General features: G+C 35.4%; 2 protein-coding genes across 2 annotated transcripts; one reads left to right on the forward strand and one right to left on the reverse strand.

Annotated features, from left to right (window-relative positions):
* Window positions 1-556: 556 nt before the first annotated feature.
* LOC130992613 (CBL-interacting serine/threonine-protein kinase 8-like) lies at window positions 557-5,979 on the forward strand. The gene is made up of 14 exons (XM_057917320.1): window positions 557-1,371; window positions 1,865-1,927; window positions 2,025-2,096; window positions 2,185-2,292; window positions 2,376-2,450; window positions 2,531-2,584; window positions 2,669-2,794; window positions 2,977-3,066; window positions 3,168-3,290; window positions 4,570-4,692; window positions 4,880-4,996; window positions 5,145-5,201; window positions 5,296-5,370; window positions 5,538-5,979. Exons 1-14 carry the CDS (start codon window positions 1,213-1,215, stop codon window positions 5,637-5,639), a joined length of 1,344 nt encoding a protein of 447 aa, XP_057773303.1. The 5' UTR covers window positions 557-1,212; the 3' UTR covers window positions 5,640-5,979.
* A 3,015-nt stretch (window positions 5,980-8,994) lies between these two features.
* Window positions 8,995-11,531, reverse strand: LOC130992695 (transcription factor bHLH93-like). Its single transcript, XM_057917449.1, is given in 5 exon segments — window positions 8,995-9,081; window positions 10,527-10,635; window positions 10,637-10,686; window positions 10,767-10,904; window positions 10,966-11,531. Coding segments are annotated over 5 exon segments (681 nt in total). The 5' UTR covers window positions 11,263-11,531.
* Window positions 11,532-12,491: the final 960 nt, after the last annotated feature.

A 12,491-nucleotide genomic window follows, 5' to 3' on the forward strand; every position in this document is an offset into this window, starting at 1 on the left:
GTATAGGGTACCCGATACCCGATTTTTTCGGGTCGGGTATCGGGTACCCGATTACCCGATCCCGAAATTCCCACCCCTAGATTAGATAGGATTAATTTTATGATATTTTGTTCGGTTGAATGGATACAACACGTGATTCAATCTCGAGTAATTTTGGATTAGTTCAATCTCGACACCATTCAATGTGATGCTGCCTTTAAAATTTGTATTTATTTAATAAATATATATATATATATATATATATATATATATATATATATATATATATATATATATATCCAAGGATACCACTGGGATCAGAGCATGATTAGGAGATCTAGAGATGTATTTAAATTTGTTACCGAAATAGGAACTTTTTTTATAGAGGTACCGCAATAGGAAGTTAAGCTCATACTGATTCAACCTAATTAGCCCAAATCGATAGCATGAAGAACGTGAAAAAATAAAGAACGATTTGGGCAGCTCTAGTTGGCGGGACACTATCTTGATTTTCACTACTTTCAAAATTTAGTTTAAAAGCAAAAGTATTTTCTAAACCACAATTCAGAAATATAATTAAACAGTATCCCATTCCCGGTTAAATTGAACAATTGTTGACAGGTGTATACCAGAAATAAGCATAAAGGCCAACTTCGTTAGCACGCAAACACAATCCCAATTTAGAAATAAAAATGAATACATTCTTCGTTAATCACACGCCTAAAGACAGCTGTTGACAATCAGTCTTCGCTCTCTGAATTTCTTTCCGCGAATCGGAGCGCCGCCTCCTCGCCGCCGTGTCCCAACTCGAACATCTGAAAACCAGCTGCAGCCAATAATTTTAGAGCGAATAAAAGGTGTTAATAAAATACTAGAATAAAAATCATTTTCCAATCAACTCCATTTTTTCAACTCTCCTCATCCCATTGCTCTGTTATTTCTCTTTCCACTTTACCAAACCTAATCCTCTCTCACAAACCTACTTTCAAAATCCATTCTCATTTGTTTTCTTTTATGCATTTTTAAATAATTTATTTCCTGAACCGTTCTCGAAGTAGTCGCGTTGCTGTCCCCTCACACCCAAAAGAATTGATTGTTATTTCTAACTTTTGGAAAATTGAAAAAGCCATATACAACAAAGCAGCTGGTGTTCTTGAACAAGCACATATGGGTTTTGTCTTGAGCTGTGGATGAATGGTGATAAAATAGTGATCGGGAAAATAAGCAGCGAAAATGGTGGTGCGGAAGGTCGGCAAGTACGAGGTGGGGCGGACGATTGGCGAAGGGACATTTGCGAAGGTGAAGTTCGCTCAAAACACGGAGACTGGGGAAAGCGTCGCCATGAAAGTCCTCGATCGCTCCACCATAATCAAGCACAAGATGATTGATCAGGTTGCTGTCTGAATATGTGCTTTGTTTTCTCATTGTTGTGCATTGAGGAGATTTGAACTTCCTTGAGTATTTTGTCGCTGAAATTGTTAGAGAAATGTACGAATTTGTGCTTTCATAGTTTTTTAAAATGTTTTATTGGGTTGAATTTGAGGTTGGGAAGGGAGGATTTGGTCGAGCTAGTAAAATTGAAAGAGGTTCTGATTGGTAGAGCTGAACGATGATTCTCTTTCTGGTCTTGATGATCATTTTGTTATTGCTTTGTTGAGTACGAATTTTTTTTCTCTGAAATTTTAAGTTTTAGTTAATCGTGAAGTATTATATGTTGAAAGCATAAATGTGTTTTCTCTAAGGATCCTAACCTGTTTATTGCTTTTCGGAGATCTTATGAAAATTGCCTGTTTGTTTACAGGTTCAGGGCAATTTACCTTGCAGTTAAAGCCATTTACTAATCACATTTCTTGATAAATTTGTTCTTGTGATTTTCATTTTACAGATAAAGCGGGAGATATCTATTATGAAGCGTGTTAGACATCCGTATGTTGTTCGCTTACATGAGGTGAGGCTTAAAACCAACATTGTTAGCTTTGTCGAGAGAGAAGTTTAATTGTGTATTGTTTTGGCATGAATATCAATTACTGGAATCTCGCTATTAGGTTATTGCAAGCCGTACAAAGATATATATCATATTGGAGTTCATCACGGGTGGTGAATTGTTCGACAAAATAGTGAGTCCCTGTACCTAGATATATTGTTTTGTTTGGTGTAGTCACTTGGCCACTATTGCTGACGTTAACATGGAAATGTCTCTTGCAGGTTCACCATGGAAGACTTAGTGAATCTGAAGCTCGAAGATACTTCCAGCAGCTAATTGACGGTGTTGATTTTTGTCACAGTAAGGGAGTCTATCACAGAGACTTAAAGGTATTACTTGTGCACAGTAGAAAATGAAATCTAACAATCATTTTCTAAAACTAAAATTCTGACTTCCTTTTACTTGTTTGCAGCCTGAAAATCTGTTGCTTGATTCCCAAGGGAATCTAAGGATCTCGGATTTTGGGCTTAGTGCCTTGCCTGCAGAAGTAAGATTTTGCTTAAGTTTCTGTATTTCATACCATGTTGTGTAGGTTGCTACTGTTCTAATGCTATTTTTTGTCTGTAGGGAGTCACCCTTCTCCGCACAACTTGTGGTACTCCTAATTATGTTGCACCAGAGGTAAGTTGTATGGAGCTTTATCTTTGAAATGTAATATGCGCTAAGAAGAAAATATGACTGATATTTGTGTGGTGTGAGTTGTAGGTTCTTAGTCATAAAGGCTACCATGGTGCTTTAGCTGATATCTGGTCGTGCGGGGTCATCCTCTATGTTCTGATGGCTGGGTATTTGCCATTTGATGAGCTTGACTTGACGACATTATATGGAAAGGTATTCAACCATTATCTTCTCACAACTTCTTTACCCATGATTGAGCTATCACTTTGTAATTTGCAAGATTATGTATGCGGGGATGCACGGTAATAATAATTGTATTGTCGTTTGTATAAGAGAATTTTTAGGGAAAAAATACAAACATATTTTTTTTTAACCTTTTCAAATTTCTTTTTCAGATCGATAATGCAGAATTTTCTTGTCCCTCATGGTTCCCTGTTGGAGCAAAATCCTTGATCCATCGGATTTTAGACCCGAACCCTGAAACCGTTAAGTTTTTTCTGCAATGAGAGTAGTTTACATCCTTACTGGAACTGATATACTGTTAGTCTGTTATCGCTACTAATATTACACAAATGATTTCCTGCAGCGCATTCGAATTGACGAGATCAGAAATGATGAGTGGTTTAAGAAGAATTATAATCCTGTCGGACTTTCAGAAACTGAAGACATTGATATGGATGATATTAATGCTGCTTTTGATGATCCAGAGGTCAGTGAGGCTGTTCTTGGATTTTAGACAGAAATGGAATAAAGCAAACATCATCTTTCCTTTTTCTTTAAAGAAACACATGTAGAATTTTTTTATGAATATTGTTTCAGTATAGTCACTATCCTCAGACTTGTCAAAAACTTTATACCTGTTTGTGCCAAAGAGGAGAATGATGGTATTTGATTATAGAAGAATCAATTCCTTCTTTTACCCTTTCAGCATATGCCCTAAACCAATATCTGCTGCTGATGTTGAACATCATTTCTTGGATGTTGTGCAAAATTGCAAATGCTATCTCTTTAAAGGTTAATATAGGAGTTCAGACGTGCTAAGGTTAATATAGGAGTTCAGACGTGCTAGATTGCTTGCTCCTAACAAGTTGTGTAGCTCTTCCCCTCCCATACATAGATGCATCACTTTACATATATCAAGATTAGTTTTTCAGCACTGGATAAAATAGCATCTTTAGTATGGAAATCATATGCTAGCCCTCGTACCAATGTCATGGCTGATATCATCTCAATGCTAATGTTGAGTTCAGGTATGGGATTGGATTGAACCGATCCCCGTGCGCCCTTCTTCCTTTTTATTTATTGCATTCTTCTCTTGAGACTTCCAACCAGTTGTAAAAGTAATAGCATTGGAGTATTGAGGTAGTATCTTTAACTGGTGCATCGGAAACCAGTTGGACAGTGTCTATGGGATAACTCTACTAATTCGGGTGCATAAGCTAGATTTTAAACTTTGATCTTTTAACCTCTTCATGGTTGATGATGCTGATGGTTTGAGGTCCCTATGCAAGACTTTGTACCTCTTAGTTGTGACACAGGCTAATTTCACCTTCTAATTTTCCTTCCCATACTATTTGTGGAGCCATTATTATCTAATTGGGTTAGCTAAAAGGATCGATTAGAGAAAACACATCTGTTCAGTTTTCCCATTGGTAATAATTTTATTTAGAAGTTGTAAAAGGTACAATATCTACACCTCTATCATAATTAGTTTTGCATGAAACATTTTTGAAATAATTTGTCATGTCTTTACTCTCTCCTACTTTCTCCACTTGAGAGTACACAGCTGCAAGAGTAAGGGCTAAGAAATTGATATTCTTACATGTAAACTATGGCTGTGAGTGCCTGAAATTTTGTAGCTTTTCATGACAAGAATAAGCTCAAAATTGATATTCTTACATATAAATTATGGCTGTGACAGCCTGAATTTTGTAGCTTTTCGTGGCTACCCAAGCTAATGCTCCTTCTAAATATGTTTTCTGTTGTAGGAAGAATTGCCTAATGAGCAATGTGCAAATAATGATGATATGGGGCCGCTAAATCTTAATGCATTTGACTTGATTATTCTTTCTCAAGGGTTAAATCTTTCAGCCTTGTTTGATCGCAGGGAGGTAATGTGACTACTATCTTGTACTTTAACATGTGCTGTACCCTTTACCGTATTTTAATTTATCAATGATATTAAAAGCTCTGAAATTCGTAGTATCATTCTTTATGTTTCACTTTTTACCACATTGGTGCTGCTAGTTTGTCATTTCAGTAATTTCACCAATTTTAATGTCTGACCTGCGTCAACAGGATTCCCTGAAACATCAAACACGATTTGTTTCTCAAAAACCGGCAAAGGTTGTCCTGTCAAGTATGGAAGTTGTTGCACAGTCGATGGGCTTCAAGACGCACATTCGTAATTACAAGGTAAACCCAATAGTAGTAAAAGCTCGATTAGTTTCTTTATTTTTCAAACTTCCGTTTTCGTTGCTTTGATACCTACTTCATAAATGCATCAAACCATCGTTCTGACTTGATTTTTTTTTCGTTCCTGGATCACCACTGCATTATGTAGATGAGAGTCGAAGGTCTTTCTGCTAATAGGACTTCACATTTCTCTGTGATAATGGAGGTAGAGCTGCTCTGCTCCTCCCCCCTCACCCCAACCCTTCTCATCCTAATGTCATTTCTCGACCATCCCCGACATTTCAACTCTTTCTTAACAGATTTTTCAAGTTGCACCACCATTCATCATGGTTGACATCCAGAAAGCAGCTGGAGACGCAGAGGAGTATCTGAAGGTTTTTCTCTTCCCCCTATATTTTTTTATTTTATTTTCAATTTTCGACACCCATCCTTATGCACACCTAACTTTCTATTTATTGTTAAAAGGTAACACAAGATTGAGCATATATAGTTAGTTTAAAATATTGTTTTGTATATTCAGACTCAGAATTATTTCTTGCAGTTCTACAAGAACTTCTGTAACAACCTAGATGATGTTATCTGGAGGCCGCCCGATGAAATGGGTAAATCAAAGATTACTAAGACGAAGAGTAGAAAAAGATAATCTCACATTGGCAGCTATTGTACAATATAGTTGTGGAGGTAAGTAAACACTTGATGTGCAGTTCTGGAGATTCAGCGACATCGATTAGTACAACGTTAACTGAATCTGCCACCTTGTAGAGGCAACAGTATTACTTAGGTCACATGTGATCCTCATGAGCTTTTGTGTATGGTGTTGGTGTTGGTGTTGGTGTTGGTGTTGGTGTTGTAGTTGAGTTTTTTTGGTTGGCGCTTTGTCGTCTGATGTATAGGCGTGATATTTGCTTCTACTGCTCAGCATCATATTTGGTTGATGCACAAGTTTAATTGCGTTGCTTTGCACTTTGCAGTATTCATCACTACTCATCTGCTTCATTGTATTCATAACACTTTATTTCATGTTCTTTTAGGGTGTGTTATATTTTGTTGCAATTTTATCATTAAAAAAATGAGAGGTAATAATAAATGAGAAAGTTTTTTTTTTTTTTTTGATGAAATTACATTATAAATAATACAAACCACACACACACCCCACCTAGTGGTTATTGTGGCCGAGAGTACTCGAACTTGTGACTTCTTGGACAACAGACAACCACCCTAACCACTAGGCCATCCAAGGGGACTAAATGAGAAAGTTTTATTACTACATCTTAGTGGTCACCACAAATTTTTTTAGCATGTGAAGGGTGGAAAAACATTAGAAAATATCATCACATTATTACCCCAACATTAGAAAATTTTATTACTACATTTTAGTGGTCACCACAAATTCTTATTAGGGTGTCTTATTCACGATCTATCTGTCAAACCTAATCTGATCCAATATAATTTCTTGTTATTAAAAGTGATATTTATATGTATTAAAAATATCATTTGTACTTTTATAAAAAGAATTATTTGTATTTAATAAAAGTATATGATGTTATTAACAAAAAAAAAATATCATTTTATACTCCCTCCGTCCCTTATAAAATATACACATAATTTTTTAGCACGAGTTTTAATAAAAATTTATTGAATGTATTGATAAAATTATCAAAATTATGTGCGGGTAATGTTCAAAAATAAAATGTGCATATATTTGAAAAATGTACCAAAAAAATGCATAATTTTAAGAAACATGGGAAGTGTCATGCTTTATATGCATGGTACATATCATGCTTTGTGTGTATGGTACAATTTGATATGATAATAATATGATTTGTTGTTGATAACAATATAATTTGTTGTTAGTAAAAGTGTCATTTACGTAATATAGTTTTGATGGAATGAGGCGGTGTTACAACAAGCGGGGTCGGGACGACGCGTAGAGCCCCGATTCGCACAGAACGGAACTCTCGCACAGATGTTCTACTCAAAATTTAAAGACCACATCACAATGAATTTGAAACTTAGATTCTGATCTCAAACACTAATCACTTTAACAATCACTAGGCCAACACACATCTATGCATCATTTAGTAATTTGAAACTTAGATTTTGATCTCAAACACTAATCACTTTAACAATCACTAGGCCAACACACATCTATGCATCATTTAGTGTTTCACTGTGGGTCCCATTTCAATTTTATTAGTTTCTAATATTTTTTTTTTTTCACATTTAATTTCTTATGTTTCACTCCCTCCATCCCTAAAATGTTTTTCTAAGTAGAGGTGACACGGGTTTAATAAAACTAATTGTGCATTTGATGAGTGGAAAATGAGTTTCATAAATTAGAAAAAATAATGATATACGTGACTGATGGACCAATTAAAATGAAAATTGGTCCATCCATTTAAAGTAGTTGGTGTAAATATGTGAGAATTATAAGGGTAATAGTTAGTAGAATTTTTTCCAAAAATAAATTATGAATATGTTTTGGGGACGGACGAAAAAAAAAATGTTTCATGGATGAAGAGAGTAATATAATTTTGAGATTTTTTAGGTCAATATAATTTGAACGTTATTAAATAGATTTCACTGGTCCAAATATTCCCTCCGTCCCATTGATCTTGTCATGTTTTCATTTTTGGGTTGTCTCATTGATCTTGTTGTGTTTTTATATTTGGTAATGATTTTACACTACAAACAATATGGCTCCACACATTTACATACTAATTATATTCTCCTTAATAATCGTGTTCAAAAGAAATGAGACAAGCCTAATGGGACGAAGGGATCGGAGTAGATTCTATAATTTCTTTTATATTTATTTTGTAATATCTAATTTTAATTAATTATTAAGGTTAATTACTTTATAGTTAGAGTATACAATTTTTAAAAATTAATTATTAGTGATAGATATTAATTATAATTTATTATGTAAGATACTTTTCATTTATATACTACCTCCGTCCCATTGATCTTATCTTAGTTTTCTTTTTGGGTTGTCTCATTGATATATTCTTGTTTCTATATATGATAATGATTTTACACTATAAATAATATGGCTCCATACATTTACACACTTTTATTATACTAATTATATTCTTTTTAATAATCGTGCCCAAAAGAAATGGAATAAATTTAATGGGACGGAAGGAGTAATATTTATTTATAAAATAATGAAATTAAGGTAAAACATACAACCCCTCACCTCTATATCTCCTTCACGAATACACATTCATAACCTTCCCCAATACCACCAAGAGAATCCAGAAAAAAAAAGTGGGAAAAAAATCAACAAAAAAGAAGAAAAAGAGAGGGAGAATGTATGTTATGTGATGCATATTTGATATTTCTGCAGAAATGAAGTAAAATCTAACAATAATTTCTTAGACGCCAATTATTGGGTGCGATCGTCGCACAGGTGTGCGACGGGTCGACCCGGCTCCAAACCCGCCCTCCTGACTCGGAACCCTGACCCGCGTTGGTTTGACCCATACTCCTAATTATTACATTTGTTTATAATAATTGTTACTTTTAATAAACATAATATATACATTTGTTCATATAAATGTATATTGATATGTATAATGTTTTATATTGAATGAAGGTAAATATTTATATTAATATAAGTATATATTTGTGCGACCAAATGTATATCTTATGCTTATTAAAAGTAAATACTCCTATTAAGGTTTAGTGTTCAGGCTTAGGGTTTAGTTTACAGGGTTTAGGATTTAGTGTTCAGGCTTAGGGTTTAGTTTATAGAATTTAGGGTTTAGAAAATATAATACTTTATATTAAATGAAGGTAAATACCTATATTTATATAAGTATACATTTGTGTGAACAAATGTATATTTCATGCTTATTAAAAGTAATAATTATTATAAGCAAATGTAATAATTTAGGATTCAGGATTTCGGGTCTGGGCACGGATCGGATCGGGCGCGGGTCGGGGCGGACCCGTCGCACTGGAGTGCGACCGCCGCATGCAAGACCGGTCCTTTCTTAGAGGCACTTCCCTCCATATCCTGCATTTCTCACAAGCGCCTGCTTTATGTCTTCTGGATCCAAAATCGCTATCTTCTTCAAATCCTGCAACAATTAATGTCCCAAATAAACAAAAAAAAAAAAAAATTAGATAAAAAGGGACAAATAAAATCTAAACGACAAAAACTCATCTATCCCAATTCCCATAATTAACTGCCCCTATTAATAATTTCACTATTTTATAATTATTTATTATAAAAATAAAATATCATTGTACAATGGATCATAATTAAGTACTCCCTCCGTCCCGTTAATGAAGTCCCCTTTCTTTTGGGCACGGGTATTTAGGAGAGTTAAAGTGAATGTAAAAGTAGTAGGGACCATATGATTAGTGCTTTATTTAATGTTATTTTATTTACTAATTCAATTGACTAATACAACAAGGAATATAGCAAAATTAAAAAGGAAGGAAAGGGGAAGCGGTGGAAGAGACGAAATCACAGAACACCTCCGGCGGTCTCTCTCCGGCAGTCTCACAAAACACACGAACACACACCCATAGCAATACCTACATCATTTCCCAGATCTAGTAAAATCTCTTCTCCCTCTTCCATAAATCAAAATAAAAAATCAACTCCAATAGACGAAATCATAATTCAATAATCCTAACTTCAAAATTAAAATCATAAAATTGAGCTCGCGGTGGAAGGCGGCGCAGTGGGAGGCGCGAAGCGGTGGAAGGCGGAAGGCGGCGCAGATTTGAGCAGATCCCTAAATTATAATTTTTCCCTAAATACTTGCAAATCCCTAACTTATTTGAGCAGATCTGCCCGCGGTGGAAGGCGGCGCAGGAGGAGGCGCGAAGCGGCGGTGGAGTTGGAGTCGGTGAAGACGGAAGCGCGAGGCGGCGCGAGTTGCGTTGGCGGCGGAGACGCGAGGCGGAGCAGGAGGTGTTGGAGGCGGTGGAAGGTGGAGGGGTGAGAGGAACGGTGGCGCGGAGGTGTTGGAGCCCGGCGCAGTGGTGGCTCTGTTTGTTCGGCCGAAGAAAATGGTTGTAGAGGCGGTGAGAGGTGGGAAGCGGTGGAAGAGGATGGTAGGTGGGGTTGAGACGAGAGAGAGAGAAGCAGGTGGGTTGGTTGGTGGGGAGGAGAGAGACTTAATTAAATGCTTAATTGAGTCCTAATTAATGCCAAAAAAGGAAAGGGGACTTGTTACATGGGATGACCCAAAAAGGAATACGGGACTTAAATATTGGGACGGAGGGAGTATTTATTATTGAAAACTAAAATTTAAAATAATCATATACCCAATTTTAGATTAATGAACTCTAATAATCAACTATTAATCCAAACATTAAAAACTAGTAATAATTATAAACTCTAATTGAATTAATGAATCCTTTTGTTTTTTTGAAAAAAATAGTGAATCTTTGTTAATTAGCTTAAAAATAAAGTAATAAATTAGAATATTAAAAATGTATTAAAATGATGAAAAATTGAAAGTGGTATGGTAAAAGTGTTTTACACAAAAAAGACGAAGAAACGAGAGACCTCTGAGCAAGAGGCTTGCAGTGCAAAGTCATTAAAACAGCTAATAACACAGTGCTGAATCTCGACGCCTAATGCTTCTAATGTAGTCACCGTTGACAGCAACAATCCCGCCGCAGCAAATCTCAATTCTTGTATCCGGATTTCCTCTTTCCACTTGAAACTGCATTCTCAAACAATCATCGCATGCATATATGCAAATTGGATTCTCTTGAGCAATTTTGGAAGAAGAATCGATTTTACCTTGGGCGAATTTCTGAGTAAAATTTCGTTGGGTTTGACATCCTTGAATAAATGCGTTTCTTCCTGCAAGTTGTTGATTCTTCCCAGCAGTTCTCTCATGTAGTCTATGGTGTCTCCCAAAATAGATGCTCTGTCCATCTACCATTTCTCGTTTACAAAAAGAAACTCAAACGACAACGAAAAAGATAAGTTATGATACCTTGCTAATCCTAGGAACAACTGATCTGAGCATGGAGAGGCGGTCGTTGAGGCGCTTCCGCCGCCGTCTCTCCGCCATGAGGTTCTTCGACGCCGGCTTCTGAGGGCTCGTGTTCAAACTGTGGGGTTCGGGATTTTGAAAATCATAAGGGAGCGTTTGGATGAAGCTGAAGTCGGGCGGTGATAGTTGGTAGGAAGGGATACAAGCAAGACTAGGCAAGCTTTCTTGATTTGTGAAGGACTCCATTTCTAGTAACTCTTCCAAGAAACCATGCTCATCATTTCTGTACAACTCCATTTCTCTCTCTCTTACACACACAGATGCAGCAGAGTGAAGCCCACAATGCTTGCCGCAGCTTGTGCTGTTATATATATAGGTAAGAGAGGGGATGGAGACTTAAAAAAAAAATCGAAGCTACTTGTGTTGGCTATTTTTTCATTGTTGCAAACAATGAAGATTGTTTAGTTTGTAATGTTCATGCATGCCATTGAATCTATATGAAAAATGGGCACTTTGATAAATTATTTATAATATCTAAATTGATTAAATTATTTATAATATCTTGATTATTATTGTAATTGATCAAAAGTACCATCTTACGCAGTTCTTACATGTTATGAAAGAATTAATGAACGATTTGACAACACTCATCCAAAATTTGTCGGGTCGACGGCTAGATCATTCGTGTGCCCAGATTTATATAAATTTTAATCATGACAATTTAATTGAGGTAGATATAGGATTTATATTTTTTCTTAGTTCTTATATAATTGAAAATTTTCACCAAATCCTCATCCCATGGTATACTATTTATTGAAAGAATCATTCAGCGTCAGTTACTGTTTAATGAGATCTATTTTAATGCAATCGATGCAAATCGTATACATATATAGGATGTAGTGCATCGTGCACATGACATGTATGTATGCAAAATAAAAGATTACTCAATGGTAAAAGAATAATGTCCACAATAGTAGATGAAGTAGGAGGATGAGTTGTTACATCTATTTGACAGGATAGGGCTGAGGGTAATTTTGATGCCATTTTAACCAAAAAATTGATAAATCAAATAGGAGTTGAGTTGATATATTAAAATTAGATAGTTTTGAGCAGTTTGACCCACATTTCTGTCTCTGCCAAAGAGGGTCCATCAATATATATGCACTAAATTACGCGACTGCCAATCCCAATATCCGTACACTATAATCTCTTAATTTTAATATTGTTTTGGGCACTAAAAGTTAAACTACATTAAAAAAATCCAGCTAAAGTATGTACTGAATTGAAATGTCTCATGAATTACCATTCCCCCTATCGCATTTTGTGACATGGTTACTACTTAATTGCCCATTGACCATTGTTATACGCTCTCTCTTCCCAGTAAATATGCATAATTAATCACGACACAAATTTTAATAAAAAATATTTAAAATATTAATATTGAAAAAATTATCTCACATTAAAGATATTGTTAAATAGATTGTGGGTAAATACTGTAAATTACAAATGTAAAATTGTGAAAATTA

This window comes from Salvia miltiorrhiza, chromosome 7, assembly GCF_028751815.1.
Source record: "Salvia miltiorrhiza cultivar Shanhuang (shh) chromosome 7, IMPLAD_Smil_shh, whole genome shotgun sequence".
NCBI lineage: Eukaryota > Viridiplantae > Streptophyta > Magnoliopsida > Lamiales > Lamiaceae > Salvia > Salvia miltiorrhiza.